Here is a 20881-nt window from a genome sequence, read left to right on the forward strand (position 1 = left end):
CGCTAAGAGTGAACAATGGATTGTTTTAATTTGATCCATCATCATTAGGCTATTGATTGAGGCCCTTCTCCTCTTAAGATCAAAGAAGGCAAAGGCTAGCCTAATTGATGACATGTCTGATGACATCAACACAGATAGCCTATTGAACAGTACAAATAAATACCAACAAATCCAATCATAGTGATAAAAATTAAGTTATAAGTTATACCACTCTGGAAAATATTTGCCCTCTTCGAAGTATCTGGTTTATGTTAGGGCGTCATCATCATTGTGATGATACAGATCCTGCTGTCAGCTGAGTGGATGGACGTAATGTCTGTCATTTATCAGTCTGACAGTGATGTAGTAGGACTGTAAATGCTCTCACCCCAGTTTTCATATTCTGTTGCTATATGAATAGTAAATAAAATGATTGAAATGGGAACTGACCACCAATGGTAAAAATATTTCAGAGACCGTTATTACGAAAATACAATCAAAGGTTGCAGTAAAGTGGCCTTGCTCTGTGGCTATTAGGAAAATGATCATGGATGTCTGAGGCATGTATGGGGCTTCCTGTTTTCAATTAGTCATTTCCTGGTGGCTAGTGGATCTGTAACGTAGCTTGCACAAGGGTAGAGTTGATCTATTCATGTAATTCCTGTCACCAGTTACTGTGTTAAGCAGTACACACTTAGAAAAAAGGGTTCTTCAACTGTCCCCATACGAGAACCCTTTTTGGTCCCAGGTAAAACTATTTTAGGTTCCATGTAGAACCCTCTGTTTAAAGGGTTCTACATTGAACCAAAAGGGTTCTTCAATGGGTTCTGCCTTGAGGACAGCCTAATAACTATTTTTAGGTTCTAGATAGCACCTTTTTTTCCTAAGAGTACACTTGCTGCTCTGACCTTAGTATTTGCTGCTATTACTTTTGATTCTGTCTTCAAAGAAAACATACTGACTCTGTGTGTACTAATATACTTATTAGACTGTAATTACAGAAGTTATTCCATTCTAGTCATGCTGACATAATGTCTATGTAATATATATGGAAGTGTGGCATGGAATGGATGAAACTATGTGAAGACAACAATAAGCCGGGCCTACTGGTATAAGCCTCTGCTATTATTGCTTGATGTTGATGAGTTATCATACACATTGCCTTAATACTAAATATAATGGCAAGCTAGCAAGATAAATGACCTGGGATGTCCTGGTTGTATTCCTCTAACCTTCCTTTACACAAAACATTATGGTGTTTTCAAGTTTAAACAAGACTTTTATGTTTTATTCAAATTCTATTTCAACCACTAAATAGGTAGAAACACTAGATGTTCGGGGCTAATTCCGTTAGTAAGGAAGGCATTATGATGGTAGTTGAATGTTTTACAGCTACTGTGTTCTGGACTCCTCCTCCTACCCTGGGGAGAGAACAGGGATCATTACCTAATAAGTCCATGTGTGGCTGGAACGGTTTGTTTATAATGGCCAGACAGTCAGAGTGGTGCTCTCAGGAACCAAAAACATGCAAAAGTACAGTCATATAACTTTAAAGGGCTAAACAATGATATCAATGGCATCCACATAACTTCTCCTGTGAGATACTGTAAGTAATAGTTAGATGCAAAAAGGCTCACTTCCACAGTTATCAAAAAGGCTCACTTCCACAGTTATCAAAAAGGCACACTTCCACAGTTATCAAAAAGGCACACTTCCACAGTTATCAAAAAGGCTCACTTCCACAGTTATCAAAAAGGCACACTTCCACAGTTATCAAAAAGGCTCACTTCCACAGTTATCAAAAAGGCTCACTTCCACAGTTATCAAAAAGGCTCACTTCCACAGTTATCAAAAAGGCTCACTTCCACAGTTATCAAAAAGGCACACTTCCACAGTTATCAAAAAGGCACACTTCCACAGTTATCAAAAAGGCTCACTTCCACAGTTATCAAAAAGGCACACTTCCACAGTTATCAAAAAGGCTCACTTCCACAGTTATCAAAAAGGCACACTTCCACAGTTATCAAAAAGGCACACTTCCACAGTTATCAAAAAGGCACACTTCCACAGTTATCAAAAAGGCACACTTCCATCGTTATCAAAAAGGCACACTTCCACAGTTATCAAAATGCATACTCTGCAGTGAGCCAGAAACACAAGAACAAAAGTACAGTTTTTGGAACTAAAGGGCTTTCTGACTTCATCTTGGGAAACAAGATTTTTCAGGTTTTCTACATGTGGAACAGATGCTGATATCTGTCACAACAAATGTTGCCATCTAGTGGTTAGAGTATGTCAATAACCCCTTTCCAAACCAATATATTACAGTTGAGCTGGACCCATTAACGGACCATTGAAGTAGTGTAGATTTGACTTAAAAGACATGGTTACTGTCCATAGCATTTTTTATTTTTATGCCAAGATATTAAAAAAGCTCAATACATAAACTTCCCATCACAACAAACAAAAAAGAGAAATACTGACATTGTGTGTATGTGACTACGTGTCTAAGATTACATTCAATCTTAAAATTGTAGAGAAGAAAATTATATTTAGAGAAAAATCTGTTTTACTCCGATGAAGGAGTAAATTACAAGGCATTTACAATCATGTATATGTATATGTAATATATATGTATATATATATATATAAATCATCAGGTATTTGAAATATGGCTTAATTGGCTTGTGTTTTCAAGATACGTACAATTAGTCCAAATCAACAAGCAAGGTCTCTTTAACAAAGGATTGTATAGTAACAAGGTTTTGTTGAAAATGTCAGCACCTTGTGTGATGGAGACGGTTCATCAGTAGGGCACCAGTATAAAAATGTTCTTCTGCCAATAACCTAGCTAGCTGGGTACAAGTATAATAAATAATAAAACAGCTATACAGAACAGGAAACAGGTTATATTATGTAAATACAGGGAAAATATTAGTTGGTTTATAAGGAAATGTGGAAAGACTCTTTGATCCATTGGTCCCGGGAGTTTTGAGTTGACTGGAGAGTCAGTGAAGTGCCAGGTAGATTCTGAGGTACATTATCACCATCGTTCTCCTCCTCTTCATAATCATCCTCTTCCTCAGAGTAACTATTTTCTGTAGTGATGCTGCTCTCTGACAGCAGAGAGATGGAGATGTCCTGAAAGGCTCCCTTGTACTCCTGGATGGACTCATAGAGAGACCACAGCTGACAGTGCAGAGACATGTCCAACTGTCTGAGGCCCACCTAGGACACACAACAGGAAAGGATAATTGTGTCAATAATCTCATACATTAACTATATAAACGTTGTCAATTTAATACAAATTAACAATAACACATGTAGGTAAATTGAGCAGAAATAGCAGCTGATTAAATAAAATAACCCTATTATTTCAGGATGTTCTCTAGATATGTTATTTGCTGACAATAATCAAAGACAAAAAGCTGTGAAAAATTATCAAAATATTGTATGTATTTCTGTTTTTAATTTGCTTTTGTTGTTTGTCAAATTTCAGTATGTTTTTTACATTTCTTACGATAAATAATAATACAATTAAATCAACTGATTGCAAAATAATGTCCAACCATTTCTTCGCGCAGCACTGCGAGCCCTGCGTCCAGACTTGCAGGCTTGATGCGGCCGAGAGAGTCGATCACTGTAGACTTGCTAATGTCGGCCTGAATGCTTGTCAGTTTACTGTAGACTTTTTTGACGTCCCTCCATGAGCCACCACTGGAGTTCAGGATGCCGCTGAGGCCTTTTGGCAAAGGGGGTAGTCCTTCGATTGAACAGACGCTGTCTGGACATTCAGGAGGACTGGTCTGGAACCCGTTCATTTTCTACCTCTGTATCAATGTATATATATATTTGTTTACTTCCACGCGTCTTATTATATGCTATCATATAACTGCCAGAAATATGAAATCATAAAGAACATATGGATTCAATAACGGAAGTCTATTATCAAGTAGTTTGTGATAATTTCGAAAAAGTCGGCTATAGCCTAGTCGTCTCAAATCAGCAATCCACCGATGAGCGTTTAACAGAACATGTCGCAAATGTAGAGGGAATGTATAGTTCCAATAAAAATACGTTGCGTCACCTTCAGTCCGATTATTGTATTTCCAACGAGTCCTCAGTAGCACAATAGAGGCGCCATGCACACAGCATCCATCGTAGTGTGGATGAAAAACTGCTTTGACAATGAAAACATAACGGAAGCCTATGCAAATGTTACCAGGATGAATTCATGTCTGATGTCCTTGCATTGTTTCCCACTACGCTTTCCTGTCTCAACTGCCAACCTCGCCCTGGATAATATCCCCTCCCCGTCCCACTTCATCGCAGCGAGACCGAGGCGCTGCACCGCTTCCAAAACACACTATATTTGGGGAGAGAGGAAACAGTACGTACTTTGTAACGATAATTCCGAAACGAGGTCGGTGGTTTTTTTCATTCTAGCAATACCAAAATCTTTACCTTAACCCATTTCCAAATGCCTAACCTCAAGACAAAACCACTGAAAACTCCCACCCAATCTTGCCATCCAGAAACACTGAATATTCCAATTGTCCCCACAATTAAATCGGGGAGTGAACTATGGATCTGTCTCCATCAGTACATTCCTACTTTCGTCACACGTGATGTCAGACAGCACTAGCACGATTTCGACTTAACTTGGGTGAATGGTGCATCTTTCCATAGAGTTCCGGAACTCACAAAATTACACTGACTGACACAAGGCGGGAAATGTGTTAGTCACACGTGATACCTCAATTCGTGGGGCATTTGTATTGTATTTGTTGCCTTGAATTATATTTATACTACAACTCCCAAATCAAAAAATATCCACCATTACAACACACTGAAATTCGTTCAGTACTACATCACAGCAAATATCATTATGCATCCATCAAAAACATCTTTAGTTGCACCAACACTTTGTTAAAAAGTAGGAAAGTCCCAATAGTGAATATTACAAATATCTTCTAGTTTAAATAGATTGCTACAACACCATAAAATTACATGACCATTCTGTCACTATATTGTAGTATGCCACATAAAACAAAGGCAACTTGTTTAAAAATGAAGTAATAAGGACAGAAAGTAGGAATAATGTGGATAAATTCAGATTTTTATAAACAAGTGATGTACATTAATATCAACCAGTCAAACCCCACTCAACTATATGAAGTTTAAAGAAATTCAACCACTCAGAGGTGCCCATTCTCACCACGCAAGTTTGTGTCAACTTCACCATGAATCCAGAGAAGACTTCAAATGAAAAGTAACAGCAATGTTTAAACAAATGTTACACTACAGGTCAGGCAATCAAAATACAAACTATGCATACAGACAGTTGTCCAAGTTAATTACATGAACCTTTACCGCCATATTTGCCACAAAAACCTTTGCAAGGGAATCAAGCTGCTACAACTTCCGGTGTTGCTTATGTGAGCATGTGTTTATGCCTTGTTTCTGTTTTTAGAATTGCCATCAGTTCAGTCTCATGATTGGTGAAGCTCTTTCAGGCTGCGCAGTGAATCTGCGCAGCTGCGGATGAGGCTGCACAGCTGGATACTAGCCTCTACTGAGGCCGAGTGCTGGAGCTCCTGTGTAGCCCACCGCAGCTTGTGCAGCACTGCATCCTCAGCACTGGACAGGGCTGGGTGAGGTGCAGGGGCTACTATGGGGGCTGCCACCTGGACTGGCTGTATGGATGGGGTGGATGTAGGGAGGAAGCTAGGGGTCACGGTGAGTGCAGGGGAGGGGTTGGCTGGTGGAGGGAGGGGCCCTCTCAGTCCTGACGCAGCACCCTCGCAGTGCTCTGGTCGGGGCTGCCCTGTGATGGAGAGGGGGGTGTCACTGGAGGGGGCTTCATTGTCCAGATGGACAGGCTGAGAGGCTAGCTGTCTCTCTCTGACCTGTGACAGGGCAGCCTGGGCATTTAGGGCTGAGTGAGTAACAGGAAAGAGAAGGAAAGGAGAAGAACAGTTTAGTTGGAGCAAGACAATTATTTGTTCAGTTGCAAACTAATATTAGATTAGTCATAAGCATGGCCCAGAGTTAGGCTAGGAAATTAGTTTCCTGAGCCGTCTACCGATCCACATTGCTCCAGCCAAACGTCACACCCACAAGTGTTTTCTTTGTATGGAGTGATCAATAAAGTAGCTAAATTAAATTCAGGATGAGTTGTCAGGCAACTTTCCCCCCAGTCATTACATAAATGAACCTAGCCCTGCACAGACTCTTACCTGGGTTGTCCTTGTCTACGTCAGAGTCCAGTTCCTGACATGCAACACAGTAGTTCTTCTTCTGCTTGTCCTGAAGGAGAATCGTCTGGACAGATACAAACAACCAATTATTAAACTCAAGCCCAAATACTACTTAGACGTTCATTCATCTCCAAAGACAAGACCAATCAATCCCTTTAGTTTTAAAAAGCATTTCAGAGTAAATATATTTAGCTATAGATCTCACTCAGTAAATATATAAAATGTTACAAATATATAAACTGGGATGGCCTGGATTATCCCCCACTCACCCCACATTGCTCACAGCATTCTCCTAACATTTTGTAGCCTTTGAGGAGGTAGGCACCCATGAGCTTGCTTATTTTGTCCTGTCGTTCCCGCTGAGCATGAATAACCTTCATCTCCGATTCTGAAGGGGGTGTCCACTCGAAGTCATCGTCGTCTGACAAGAAAACCGTGGAGGGTGAGGAAACCGACATTCAAACTATTAGAACTTAGTCATATGGACACGGCTGGCTTGCAGCTAGCTAGTTTATCAAACTGACAGTACGGTCATTTAACGCGTTGCATTAGTCGATTTTGGTTAATCTTTCAGCTAGCTAGGTGATGATAATCTAACGTTTGATAGTGAGCCAACAGTAATTAGTTAGCAAGCAAGTATTATGCGACGTCAGTTTGCGCTAACTAAACTGGAGACACCGGTAGACCAACTAGTTGGCTAACGTTAGCCAATTAGCCAGCTAACGTTACTGTAGCTGGCTTAGCTGTCCAAGCTAGCTGTCAAACTGGGCTTCCGGTCAAAACTTTAATTCCCAAAAACGTCAGAGTCTGGCATTCTGAAAGACAATTAGCAAAATAAAACATAAGCATTTAAAGAAAGCAGCTGGTTTATTTACCTGCATTCAGTGCCATGATTCCACTGCTATCCCTCGTTGCTGCACGCCGTTGCTTTATAAAAAATGTATGTACACATGCGTGCACTACGTTTGAAATGTAACCTTTATAGGTTTGCTACTGCCACCTGCCGTAATGGAAGACTATAGCTAGCTAGCTCAGAGACAGTCCAGTCAAATATATATTTTTATAACTAAACCAAGATAGACCTCAGCCCGTCTTTTTAAACGGGAACAAACGCGTCACGGTGGGCAGAACAAACCAGGAGGTGGGCGGAGAAACACGAGCTAGCAACATCCTATTGGCGCGTTCTAGCATATATTCCGTTAGGGAACGCCTACTCTGTGAAATGCGCGAATGCAATAACTCAATTCGCCTTTGCACTCCTAAACAACGTTTTTTTTATTTATTTTTTACTTTGGCAAAGGGTAAAGTCTACAAAACATAGTCAACTCTGTTTGTAACATATTCTAGTTTTGGGAACAGAAACCTGTATTGAAATCAAATGTTTCATAAATGAGAAAATTAGCAGAATGTTCTCCCACTGCCGGCAAATAGGCTTCCTAGTGAGTGGAAACGCCAAGCGGATGCTTCGCATTTATACATCCGGTGAAATATCTGTCTCATTGTTCTATCTGTGGTACAGTATGAAGATCTTCCTTGTAGGCGATGTCATGGCGACGTTGGCTACATTAACTCATGCGCAGAAACGTCATCGGGTCTAATTGCGCATGTGCAAACCATCAAATCAACGGCACTCCTTTAATATAAAGTTGTTTTTTACAAAAATTAAAATGTGTCGGTTTGTCACTTTTACGAGGTTGGAGTAATAACATGTTCAACTACACAAGACATTGTCTCGAACTTAGGTTGTGCCTTTAGATTTCGCTAAAGAATAATGTTTCACTTCTCTCATTGACTTCTCAAACCTCAGCCTGGTCTGCTTTGCAAGCGTTCCCGAAAGTCTCGCGATCTTCTTCTTCTTCATCTGTGGATTTTATATGGCAACCAACTTTAAGGTTCATTACCACAACCAACTGACTGGAGTGTGGACCAGAGACAGGGAAGGTCTAAATCCTACCCATTATTCTCGTCTCCATAAAGAAAAACACAATTAAATACTACATCCCCTTGGCTCTTCAACCCCATTACTCCTTAAATCTAATAACAATCTCTCCCTTTCCCTCCCATATTTCTGCCACTGAAATAGAACATATTCCACTGTCTCCATCTCCTCCTGACAATGACCACACCTCCCAGTCAGAGGTTTTCCTACCAATTTTTATGTACTGTTGAGCCTCATGTGTCCGTCTCAGCCTTTTAATTACCCTTCTCTCTCAACCTGAGGACCTCCCTGCCCCCACCTTTTCCTGGATCTTATATAGTTTGAGTTTATTTTATTTTTACAAGGACAGTGCACATTAACGTTTCAGTAAATGTGCCAGTATTAACAAGCCGGCTAATTTTCAACCACAGTCCCTGGGCAGGTTATTAAAAACAATTACAATATAGACAAGAGCAACATAGGACAAGCAAGACATAGCATACAGACAGAGCAACATTGGATAAGTAAGACGTAGCATACAGATATAGCAACATAGAACAAAAAGCAGCAAGACAAAATTCATAAAAGCAACAAAGTGTTTCCACACCTCACAAGCTACAGACAACAGACAACATGGAAAGCGGCAATACACAGCTAGGGACCATGTTCACAAACCTGATTGCCCTTTAGCCATGTCTTCAAGCATTTTGTGAACGTGTGATATGTGGTGCAGTTAAGTGTGTCTGACGGCAGTGTATTCCAGACATGGGAAGCTCTCACAGAGAAAACGGATTTACTAAAGGTGCTTTTCCTTAAGGGAACTATACAGTCACCTCTCATGGCAGACCTTGTGGATCTGCTGCCATATGTTTGGGTTTTCTGTTTAACAGAAATACTGAGTGGAGGGGGAGCCAGGCCATTTAGGATCTTGAATACAAGACATGCATCGGTGTATTGCACAAGATTTTCCCAACTCAGGAGCTCATGCTTTCTGAGGATGTAACAGTGATGATGGCTATTGGGCTTCCTATCAAGCACTTTGAGAGCCTGTTTGTAGACAGACTGAATAGGTCTTAATGTTGTACAGCAAGCTTGGGCCCAACTAGTCAAGCAGTATGTTAAGTGGGGGAGTATCATAGATTTGAAGTACAGTTTTGCTATCTCTGTAGTCAAACACTTTAGTATAAATCGGAAATTAGCCAGGTTGAATTTTGTTATTTGAATGACCTTTTTCACATGCTTTTTAAAAGAGAGGTTGGAATCAAGTATGATGCCAAGGTACTTAAAATCAGATACCACCTGGAGCTTCGCCCCTGACACATAGACATCTGGCTTAGTAGCATCTGTTGTCCTCTTTGTGAAGAACATGCAAACAGTTTTTTTTCACATTGAGATGCAAACACGAGTCACTGAGCCACTTTGTAACCTGGACCATTAGAGTAGTGAGTTCTTGTGCAGCTTGTTGTTTGCTCTTTGCATGCACATATATCACTGTATCATCTGCATGCATTTGAACTTCAGACCCAGTACAGACAGAAGGCAGATAATTAATGTACAGGCTGAACAGGAGGGGCCCCAGTATTGGCCCTTGGGGCACGCCCACATCATAGCTAAGAGTGGGCGACAGCTCATTGCTCACTCTGACACACTGGGTTCTGCCTTCAAGGTATAATTTCATCCATCTCAAGGCATCAGGGGAAAAGTTGAACTTGGACAATTTTGTGATGAGAATCTCATGGTTAACAGTATCAAAAGCCTTCCTTAGGTCCAGTTGTCTTCCCTTTCCATCCTTTTTCCAAAACTCTTATCATTTGTTTTTAACCACTGTTCTTATTAACCCCTTGGCGTCTGCTTTACTGATTGACAGCTCCATTTCAACATTTGGATGTTTGAGAGCCTGCTTGGTGATAACATCCACCTCCTCATTCCCCTCTACTCCCACATGAGCTGGTACCCAGAGGAACATCACAAATACCACTATTTGTCTCACCCTATACAAGCACTGCAAATCCTCATACAATACATCCTGTCTGCTCCGATACACAAATGAGTGCTGCACAGGAGTCAGAGCAGATGACTACCCTGTCTGGCCTCACCTCCTCCACCCACTCTGCAGCCAAGAGTATGGCCAGCAACTCCATTGTGTATACGGATAAATTATCCATTGCTCTTTTTGTCACAGCCACTTTAAACTCAGTAATACTAAAAGCTGCACCTGTCCTTCCTGATGTAGGGTCCTTAGATCCATCTGTGAATATATTAAATAAAGGATAGTACTGAGTTCTTAAATGTTCACTTACAAATGAATCCACTCCTTCCTCAACAGTTCTTACCGTCTCAGCTCTTACCGTCTCAGCTCTTACTCTCTCCGTTCTTACTCTCTCATCTCTTACCGTCTCAAGCTACCATAGATCACTGTCTGAGGGAGCAACCAAGGTGGGATAGCAGGAAGAACTACAGAGGGGCTAAACTCCTCCCAAAACAATCCCATCTCTCGCCATGCCTTTGCCTATCCACCCAAAACATCTATTCAGATTTCGTTCATGTTCCCAGCACTCTAGTAGCACCTTTTTTGTAGGTTGTGTAACCTTATGACCTTGAAGATTGTCCCAATATGTGATGGCTAGTTGTTGTCATAGATCCATTTCCTGCAGTGGAATGACCAAAGTGCCCTCTAGTGGCCCCATGGGTGTAACATTATTCATATCTTTCATAATTTCATAATTAATACACTTTTTGCTGGCAATCCGGTGTTTCTATGTCAAATGGTTTTGGCATATTTCCATTTTCTGTGATGTATATAAAGTGTAATATTGGGATGCAAACTTAATATTGAATACATTTCAGCTCTATATCTGACATTGTACAGGTACCTTATTTTTTAAAGCCCATATAGCTTAAGGTGTATATTTTTGTTTCAAAGTAGATTTGTTCAAGGCTACCCAGAAACCCTCTGTGTGGCCCTGATTTAGCCCAAGGCATTAGAATGTTTAACTGCACCACCAATAGATGGGTTGGTTGGTTCATTTAGGTTGTCAAAAACAGGTTATCTGTATTTCGTCTCCAATGTTTATTGAAAAGATAAATACATTTGCAAAATGAGCACTTGTCTCTCAAATACATTATTACAGTTTCTGGTTAGCTAGCTAGCTAGCTAACTAGTGCATTTGAGCCATATTAGCACAGATGTGACATCAGTCAAAACACCACAAAACAAGACATGGTATCAAAAACAAGATCAAACGAGCTGAAAGGAGCCACTTACAATTCACCTCATGGCAGTTTCATTGAGTAGCCTACGTTTACATGCACACAGTGGTGTAAAGTACTTAAGTAAAAATACTTTATAGTACTTAAGTCGTTTTTTGTGTATCTGTACTTTACTATTTATTTTTTGACAACTTTTACTTTTACTTCACTAGATAAAATCTTGTATTTTTTACTCCATACATTTTCCCTGACACCAAAAATGACTGCTTAGCAGGACAGGAAAAAGTTCAAATTCACACACTTATCAAGAGAACGTCCCTGGTCATATTGCCTCTGATCTGGCGGACTCACTAAATGCAAATGCTTATTTTGTAAATGGTGTCTGAGTGTGCCCCTAGCTATCCCTAAATAATAAAAAGAAAAAAAAGAAAATTGTGTCATCTAGTTTGCTTAATATCAGGAATTGAAAATGATTAATTATTTTACTTTTGATACTGAATTATATTTTAGCTATTACACAGAATGCATACAAAGCCCTCCCTCGCCCTCCATTTGGCAAATCTGACCATTACTCTATCCTCCTGATTCCTGCTTACAAGCAACAATTAAAGCAGGAAGCACAGTTTAGCAGATGCTAAACTACAGTCCTGTTTTGCTAGCTCAGACTGGAATATGTTCCAGGATTCTTCCGATGGCATTGAGGAGTACATCACATCAGTCACTGGCTTCATCAATAAGTGCATCGAGGACGTCTTCCCCACAGTGACTGTACGTACATACCCCAACCAGAAAACATGGATTACAGGCAGCATTTGCACTGAGCTAAAGGCTAGAGCTGCTGCTTTCAAGGAGCTGGACTCTAACCCGGAAGCGTATAAGAAATCCCGCTATGCCCTCCGACGAACCACTAAACAGGCAAAGCGTCAATACAGGACTAAGATTGAATCGTACTACACCGGCTCTGACGCTCGTCGGAGGGCATAGCGGGATTTCTATCAGACTGTTAAACAGCCACCACTAACATTGAGTGGCTGCTGCCAACACACTGACACTGACTCAACTCCAGCCACTTTAATAATGGGAATTGATGGGAAATGATGTAAATATATCACTAGCCACTTTAAACAATGCTACCTTATATAATGTTACTTACCCTACATTATTCATCTCATATGCCTACGTATATACTGTACTCTATATCATCGACTGTATCCTTATGTAATACATGTATCACTAGCCACTTTAACTATGCCACTTTGTTTACATACTCATCTCATATGTATATACTGTACTCGATACCATCTACTGTATCTGCCTATGCTGCTCTGTACCATCACTCATTCATATATCCTTATGTACATATTCTTTATCCCCTCACACTGTGTACAAGACAGTCGTTTTGGAATTGTTAGTTAGATTACTTGTTGGTTATTACTGCATTGTCGGAACTAGAAGCACAAGCATTTCGCTACACTCGCATTAACATCTGCTAACCATGTGTATGTGACAAATAAAATTTGATTTGATTTGATTTGATTTGAAGTTCCATCTTGAGTTGGCTAGTCTGGGATCTGGGAATTTCAATTGTTGAACCATTGATTAAAATCATGGATAATATAATGTAGAAATGTACACCATTGTAAGTCTTTGCCATGCCTCTTAGTATTTCTGAGAGTAACGGATGTGAAACGCTAGCTTAGTTAGCGGTGGTTCGCGCTAAATAGCGTTTCAATCGGTGACGTCACTCGCTCTGAGACCTTGAAGTAGTTGTTCCCCTTGCTCTGCAAGGGCCGTGGCTTTTGTGGAGCGATGGGTATCGATGCTTCGAGGGGTGACTGTTGTTGATGTGTGCACTATTTTTTCAGTGTAGCAAACACTGGGCAAGCAAGAAGCTTCAAAGATTGAAACTATTTTTTTACCCCTTTTTTCTCCCCAATTGGTAGTGTTATATAAATATTCATACACATAGCTCATATAAACAAAGACATTCCATCGCAAGAACACATACAACCAGCCATAAGACTGACCCCCTCTGTTCTCTTCTTTCACGACCCCCTCTGCTCTCCGGTATCAGATTTCCAGACACACAAATATCTCCTTGTATAAACACACATCTCATCCCCCTCTACTGGTCGGTTCCCAAGAGCAAAGGACTTTTGCTGTGCACCAATGGGGCCCGCTCTGGCTAGAGCAAGGCCCGCCTCCAACCCTCCGACCAGTCAGAAGACCGAAACGACAAGACTCCACCTACTTTATTCTATGTATAAATATGAATGTAACCTTTGTATAAGGTCTCTTTTTCACCTGACTCCTTGCCGAGTTATATGAACTAGATCCGTGCACGTAAAACTGCGGGACAAGATATCTTGTGACTCATTGAAAACTGTCTTTTGTTACAACTGAAATCCACTCTGTCCAGCGTCCGTGATTTGGTCTCAACTCTCCAGTATTTAAACACTAACAGTAGTAGTTACAGTCTTGTCTCATCGCTAAAACTCCCGTACGGACTCGGGAGAGGCAAAGGTCGAGAGCCATGTGTTCTCCGAAACACAACCCAACCAAGCCGCACTGCTTCTTGACACAACGCACATCCAACCCAGAAGCCAGACACACCAATGTGTCGGAGGAAACACCTGGCGACCTGGTCAGCATGTACTGCGCCCAGCCCGCCACAGGAGTCGTTAGTGCGCGATGAGACAAGGATATACCTGCTGGCCAAACCCTCCCTAACCCGGACGACGCTGAGCCAATTGTGCGTCGCCCCATGGACCTCCCGATGCATTGCCATTAATTGGAAGGTTGGTTATCCTCCCACAATGGATGGAAGAAATGTAAAGTTATGTATCACTAGATACACTAGACACAGTATTATTTATTACTAGACTAAGGGTATACTGTGCAACTTTCATAAAGTATGGATACCTTATATGGAATACAGTATGACAAAGGGTGTCTTTATTGAAAACATGCCCATGTCAGGGGAGATAACTATTTAGGAAATCCCTAGCTGCTGGGCTGCTCATTCCTCAGTCCTGGCCTATTGTGTGTAGATAAAAAGAGCTACAGTACTATTACACATATGATATTAATGATTTTATTTAGGGTGTACTGTTTCTGTGTGTTAATGTGTATGTGTGTTTTTACAACACTTTTGTTTTCAAACCTTTCCTTGAGACATAAAAAAAGATGGGGAGAGAGTTGAGTTTTTGACTAGACTGATGGGGGTTGGGCGTGCAGGTGGCTCGGGCTGGCTGAAATATAATAAATACAATCAAAAGTCTTTGTACTTTATTTGTAAGAGTTGTTTGTTTGTTAGGCTGTTGGTTCAAGGTGCAGCACAATATTGATTATTGAATTACCATTGATCTAGTTCAGTCTTATCAATCACTTCAACATATTTAATAAGGATCTCTTACCTAGCTTGATGACTGGTCATTTTTGCTTTCTTTATGTTGTTCTAAATAGAGATGGCTAGAAAGGGCAATGGGTCATATTAGATTGTGCAGAAATGCAGGACATTTGCTTTATATGCCCCCAAAAATGGGAGGACCCCCAAACCCCCCACCAAGTTATTCCCCCCCACTTCTAACACCAAAGTTGCGTCCCTGGTTTTGGTTGAGAGACTTTTGACACCAAGTTCTGTCATGTAAAACCAAAGTGCATCATGTTAGGGCAGCAATGCCTGCTGGTTTGGGCTTGGGCTTTGCAATTTCTCCTCCATCAGCTCCTCCATCTTCTCCAACCACACTGTCCTCTTTCCATCCTCCTTGCCACAGACCCTCTATCCAGTGGACAACACTGTCATCCCAGTCTCCAGGGAGCAGCAGTAAGAGGTAGCCCACCCCGATGATAGCTGCTGCAGCCACTCTGACCTGGCTGAGCTGGGGGGCTGCAGCGACATAGAAATCCACTGCTGCAGAGAGATACAGTAGGGGGTCAGGTATAGTGGAATGCTGTTTGAGGTTCCCACAATGACTTCAGGAAAACCTGTATGAAGATCTCTCACGACACCGTTGTTTAGCTTGATTTATCGTTTGGAGTTTTATAAGCAGATAAATATCATTGTTCTTTCTGTACCTGAATTAGCTGGGATGCTCAGTAACATTCCAAGAGAAATAAGGGAGGGGTAGGCAAGCACACTTCCTAGATTCACCAAGACATTGAAAGCTGATGGTGAGAGAGGAGGGACAAGAGTGAAGGAAATGTTAAAATCAGAGTTATTCAAATGAACTAATTTAATATCTGGACGTGTAGGCCGTCATTGTAAATATGAATTTGTTCTTAGCTGACTTGCCTAGTTAAATAAAAACAGAATATCTCTACAGAAATTAGCGGGGGAGTGTTACCGAGGAGCAGGGAGGCCATCACGCACAATGCGTCCCAGGGGATGTACTGGATTGGAGGCCAGTACTCCACATGTGTGAGGTAGAGTATCACACACACCCAGGAGTGGAGGACACAGCAGCATAGCCCCACACAGGACAGCAGAACACTGGCCGTACCCGGTTGCACCTCTCCCACTCGCTTTCTAAACAACACCTTGAAGAATAAAAACATAAGTAAATACTTTGTGCTTATGTCTGCCCACCACAACAGTTAAGATTTTGATTTATGAAGGAGACCTAAAGACAAACCCTAGCTATTTTTAAACGTTTTCTGTTGAAAAACAATACAGTTGAAGTCAGAAGTTTACATATACCTTAGCCAAATACATTTAAACTCAGTTTTTCACAATTCCTGACATTTAATCTGAGTAAAAATTCCCTGTCTTCGGTCAGTGGGGATCACCGCTTTATTTTAAGAATGTGAAATGTCAGAATAATAGTAGAGAGAATGATTTATTTCAGCTTTTATTTCTTTCATCACATTCCCAGTGGGTCAGAAGTTTACATACACTCAATTAGTATTTGGTACAACATGATTCTGCCACCCCCCCACTTCACGGTTGGGATGTTGTTCTTCGGCTTGCAAGCCTCCCCTTTTTTCCTCCATACATAACAATGGGCATTATGGCCAAACAGTTCTATATTTGTTTCATCAGACCAGAGGACATTTCTCTAAAAAGTACAATCTTTGTCCCCGTGTGCAGTTGCAAACCGTAGGCTGGATTTCTTATGGCGGTTTTGGAGCAGTGGCCTCTGAGCAGCCTTTCAGGTTATGTCGATACAGGACTCGTTTTACTGTGGATATAGATATTTTTGTACCTGTTTCCTCCAGCATCTTCACAAGGTCCTTTACTGTTGTTCTGGGATTGATTTTCACTTTTCGCACCAAAGTACGTTCATCTCTAGGAGACAGAACATGTCTCCTTCCTGAGCAGTATGACGGCTGCATGGTCCCATGGTGTTTATACTTGCGTGCTATTGTTTGTACAGATGAACGTGGTACCTTCAGGCGTTTGGAAATTGCTTCCAATGATGAACCAGACTTGTGGAGGTCTACAAGTTTTTTTTTGAGGTCTTGGCTGATTTCCGTAGACTTTCCCATGATGTCAAGCAAAGAGTCAAGAGGCACTGAGTTTGAAGGTAGGCCTTGAAATACATCCACAGGTGCACCTCCAATTGTCTCAAATTATGTAAATTAGCCTATCAGAAGCTTCTAAAGCCATGACATCATTTCTGGAATATTCCAAGCTGTAATAAAGACATGGTCAATTTAGTGTATGTAAACTTCTGACCCACTGGAATTGTGATACTGTGAGTTATAAGTGAAATAATCTGTCTGTAAACAATTGCTGAAAAAATGACTTGTGTCATGCACAAAGTAGATGTCCTAACCGACTTGCCAAAACTATAGTTTGTTAACAAGAAATTTGTGGAGTGGTTGAAAAACTAGTTTTAATGACTCCAACCTAAGTGTATGTAAACTTCAGACTTCATCTGTATATACAGTAACGTAGACACACTTAAGGGTAAAAAAACATGTTTGCGCTAAATAGTGTTTTTTCGACACAACTGCAAACTTCAAGGCGTTGGCCAATGAAGGAGTTGGTCTGATGGTGCCCTCTGATGTCATCAGCCTCCCTGCTTGCTTGCGGGAGCAACAGAGAATACAAGCGGAAAGGTCCGCCTCGTGCCATGTCATAAGGACACCTGGACCACCTAATGAGATGTGCCTTTTGTTAAGTAAATAATGCGATTAATGAAGTGAAACAGAGAATTGAGTAGGACTTTAATGCCGATGACCTTGTACAGGGCAGTGGTTGAAGCTGAGCCTACTGCCAGGGCCACCCCTGTGATTGAGTCGCTATGGAAACCATCAGCATACGCCATCATGACGATTCCTGTGATGGAGAGAATTACAGCCACTATCTGATAGAGAAAAAAGACACAGGAAGACATCACAGCTCAACACTAATGACAAGGAACACTTTGATTTGCCCAGCCATGAACATCACCTTTTAAAGGTTAGGGACACATTAATCAATTGACTCAAACTCATCAAAGTCAAACCCCACATACGTAGTTGGTCAACAATTACCATGTGAGAGCTTGGCTGGGGTGCATTCAGTTCGGTTGAACATCTGCTACATTGTGTGACGGTTTGTACTGAACGACCCGTTTCCCGCACCGTTCTTTAACAGCCTTTTGAGGTGTGTTTGCCCTCCGGTTGGTAACACTTGACTTGGATAGTCCATTTGTAGATGCTCTACAGACTACTGTATCTACAGACTCTACAGTAACATTTCAACTGTCTATGTACTAACCCAAACGCTAGCTCTAACCCTAACCTTAACCCTTACCCTAAACTTAACCCTTACCCTAAACCGTATTCTAAACCTAAACATAACCATAGTCTTAGCAAGCAGTTGCTGATCAACAGATAGTTTGTTGACAGTATGACCATCTGTAGACCATCTACTATGGAAAAATCCGGACTATCCAAATAAAGTGTGACCCTCCTGTTTGGTGGGGGGGTGTGGCCTGATCAATATGGGTTTGACCATTATACATCTCAAAACTTGTGCAGCACACCATACACAATCGCTCTCTGGGCTGCCATAATCACAACGTTCCTCAACTGGTCGTTCAATACAGTACCGTTTCCTTTGAATTAAACGACAAGCACCGCTCTCAAGGGAAATCTATACATTTGAGAATTTTTTTATGGAAGCTTTGATGTGAGTATCTGGATGCTGAAATGAGTACCTACATGGGTAGATGCTTTGTGTTGCACTGTCCATCCACCCCCTTCCCCCTTTATCCAGCACTAACAGAGGAGTTCTTACCCGTACACCCATGAACCGGTCGTTGAGTCCGATCCAGGACAGGAGGAAGATGAAGCCCTGGCTACAGCAGAGAATGGCGCTAGCGTCTCCCGCTGAGATGCGACAAAGAGCCAGCAGGTACAGGTAGCCTGAGAGACTCCACAGCACGGAGAACGGTGCTGCACCCTTCAGGAGCACTCTCACTGTCATGTCCTCCTCCACCAGGAAGCCACTGCACTGCCTGGGACACAGGAAGACAGAGGCAGGCGCCTGGTGACCTGGTCAACCTCTCTACCAATCCTCTGGATAAACAGCAGGGTTGTTTTTAAGATGTTTGTTTAGCTGCTAACCTCATGCAGATTAAAGCACAAAGCAGCTTGTCTTAAATATATTGTCTGATACAGAGGGTTTGTGGCAATGGGTTTTCTATATTCCCTAAAAAGAAAACCATTAATTTAGTAATTTGACAAATCTAAAGTTACTGTAAATCCTTATATTACACTCTATCCAAAATAGAGAGTCAATCTAGATGAGTGTAATAACAAAAATGATCATCACTTCCTGCCACACATAGCCCTGTCAACCTTCTCTCAACCTGAAATGGGCCCAACAACTGCTTGTCAGAGGACTCTTTAGCTGTTGTTTCACCTGAAGCAGGCTGTGGGCCACTGTCTCTGCTCTGCCCCTAGCAGGTGTCCCAGGTAGTAGAGGGGAAAGAGGAGGAGGTTCCATGTACTGCAGAACCAAATAGTGAAGAAGGGGGCATGGAGCTGCTCCAGAGACTGCTTGGCACTGTGTGTTCCCACTGCCCACGCCAGGGCCACACAGCACCCAAGGACCAGCCCCCACACAGCTCGACACATGGCTCTCAGCGGGCAGCGGGCACAGCGGCTCTTACTGTCCTCTCTCTTCTCCACACACTCTTCTGCCTGGTCTCCACCCTTCCCCCCATCCTGCCCATCTTCAGCCGCGGGCTGGTGTCCCCTCTGTCTTTCAGCATGCTCTATATGGCAAAGGAAAAAAAACAATAACATAATTGATGCATAAAGATATAATTCTCATATGGGAAAGGGTAATAGAAGAATATAGCCCATATTACAATTTTACTCCCAAGTTGCCTATTTTTGGTGGATCTTCAAGATATCATCGAATTATTCCCACAACCTGAGGTGTCAGTGCTTTTCTCATACTGAAGAAATATACAGTTGAAGTCAGAAGTTTACATACACCTTAGCCAAATACATTTAAACTCAGTTTTTCACAATTCCTGACATTTAATCCTAGTAAAAAATCCTTGTCTTAGGTCAGTTAGGATCACCACTTTATTTTAAGAAAGTGAAATGTCAGAATAATATTAGAGGGAATCATTTATACATCTACAGGTACACCTCCAATTGACTCAAATGATGTCAATTAGCTTATCAGAAGCTTCTAAAGCCATGACATCATTTTCTGGAATTTTCCAAGCTGTTTAAAGGCATGGTCAACTTAGTGTATGTAAACTTCTGACCCACTGGAATTGTGATACAGTAGATTATAAGTGAAAAAATCTGTCGGTAAACAATTGTTGGAAAAATGACTTGCACGCAAGTAGATGCAGTAGATGCAAGTAGATGTCCTAACCGACTTGCCAAATCTATAGTTTGTGAACAAGAAATGTGTGGAGTGGTTGAAATACGAGTTTTAATGTATCCAACGTAAGTGTATGTAAACTTCCGACTTCAACTGTATATGACATTATCTACAAGCACCGAAATGGATAGATAATATCTTAATATGCAGTATTACATGTCACTGTGATTTGTCACACCTGACCTACACATAAATGAATGCACATAATGTTAGATTTATGCCTAAAACTATAAGAAAGCTCTGAAATATACTTACCCTGTGGAGTGGGCAGCAGAAAGACAGCAGGACCCGTGATGGGCGAGGGAGACACTTTGGCTGTTTGTTTTTTCATGGCCATCGCCAGTGCCGGCTCTTCTCTGGACACTGAGTCCTTCTACAGCCATGGGCTCTGGGTGGTAAGCCTTTGATGTGTATGGAGAATTAAGTTGCTTAAACTCAGCCAACCCAGAATGACCTGTGATTACTATGATTACTCCCCCTGCTCACAGACCATCTAATACCAGGAGGTTGCTTGAAGCCACTAACAGAACTGCAAACGTGTGTTTAGTGAGACGTGTTTACATATTGCCCTCTGAAATGTGTGTTAGTGACGTGGAATACTGTATACCTGTAATTTTTCATTGCAGTAAAGCGTTGACATATTTACGTGGTTTTGGTGTGTCGGATGTAGAGAAC

The 20881-nt window shown here is 41.5% G+C and overlaps 3 protein-coding genes across 4 annotated transcripts; all 3 read right to left on the reverse strand.

Annotated features, from left to right (window-relative positions):
- Window positions 1–2366: 2366 nt before the first annotated feature.
- LOC110510143 (leucine repeat adapter protein 25) lies at window positions 2367–4694 on the reverse strand. The gene is made up of 2 exons (XM_021591492.3): window positions 3549–4694; window positions 2367–3207 (listed from the first exon to the last, which is right to left on the reverse strand). Exons 1-2 carry the CDS (start codon window positions 3798–3800, stop codon window positions 2923–2925), a joined length of 537 nt encoding a protein of 178 aa, XP_021447167.3. The 5' UTR covers window positions 3801–4694; the 3' UTR covers window positions 2367–2922.
- A 386-nt stretch (window positions 4695–5080) lies between these two features.
- Window positions 5081–8086, reverse strand: znrd2 (zinc ribbon domain containing 2). The gene is made up of 4 exons (XM_021591491.3): window positions 7115–8086; window positions 6509–6660; window positions 6219–6303; window positions 5081–5917 (listed from the first exon to the last, which is right to left on the reverse strand). Exons 1-4 carry the CDS (start codon window positions 7128–7130, stop codon window positions 5472–5474), a joined length of 699 nt encoding a protein of 232 aa, XP_021447166.1. The 5' UTR covers window positions 7131–8086; the 3' UTR covers window positions 5081–5471.
- A 6503-nt stretch (window positions 8087–14589) lies between these two features.
- Window positions 14590–20638, reverse strand: LOC110510140 (solute carrier family 35 member F3). Of its 2 annotated transcripts, XM_021591489.3 has the most exons (7): window positions 20462–20626; window positions 19223–19577; window positions 18596–18815; window positions 17553–17678; window positions 15714–15906; window positions 15445–15534; window positions 14590–15280 (listed from the first exon to the last, which is right to left on the reverse strand). In XM_021591489.3, exons 1-7 carry the CDS (start codon window positions 20541–20543, stop codon window positions 15030–15032), a joined length of 1317 nt encoding a protein of 438 aa, XP_021447164.2. In that variant the 5' UTR covers window positions 20544–20626; the 3' UTR covers window positions 14590–15029. The 2 variants fall into 2 exon arrangements, with proteins under 2 accessions (XP_021447164.2, XP_090082685.1); XM_090226559.1 differs by lacking the exons at window positions 14590–15280; window positions 15445–15534; window positions 15714–15906 and having other exon boundaries at window positions 17562–17650; window positions 20462–20638.
- Between the last annotated feature and the right edge of the window lie 243 nt (window positions 20639–20881).

The sequence above is a fragment of the Oncorhynchus mykiss genome, chromosome 29 (assembly GCF_057628025.1).
Source record: "Oncorhynchus mykiss isolate SJ-2025 chromosome 29, ASM5762802v1, whole genome shotgun sequence".
In the NCBI taxonomy this organism is placed as follows: domain Eukaryota; kingdom Metazoa; phylum Chordata; class Actinopteri; order Salmoniformes; family Salmonidae; genus Oncorhynchus; species Oncorhynchus mykiss.

Bases quoted from the DNA above. Each gene is read 5' to 3' on its own strand.
- LOC110510143 (XM_021591492.3), bottom strand. From the start codon at position 3,800: ATGAACGGGTTCCAGACCAGTCCTCCTGAATGTCCAGACAGCGTCTGT. The intron at 3,208-3,548 runs GTTGGACATTAT...TGTGTGTCCTAG, and splicing joins CAGTGCTGCGCGAAGAAATG to GTGGGCCTCAGACAGTTGGA.
- znrd2 (XM_021591491.3), bottom strand. The intron at 6,304-6,508 runs GTGAGTGGGGGA...GTATCTGTCCAG, and splicing joins AATGCTGTGAGCAATGTGGG to ACGATTCTCCTTCAGGACAA. The intron at 5,918-6,218 runs GTAAGAGTCTGT...TTACTCACTCAG, and splicing joins CGTAGACAAGGACAACCCAG to CCCTAAATGCCCAGGCTGCC.
- LOC110510140 (XM_021591489.3), bottom strand. From the start codon at position 20,543: ATGGCCATGAAAAAACAAACAGCCAAAGTGTCTCCCTCGCCCATCACG. The intron at 17,679-18,595 runs GTAAGAACTCCT...TTTCTCTATCAG, and splicing joins ACCGGTTCATGGGTGTACGG to ATAGTGGCTGTAATTCTCTC. The intron at 15,535-15,713 runs GTAACACTCCCC...TCTCACCATCAG, and splicing joins GATGGCCTCCCTGCTCCTCG to CTTTCAATGTCTTGGTGAAT.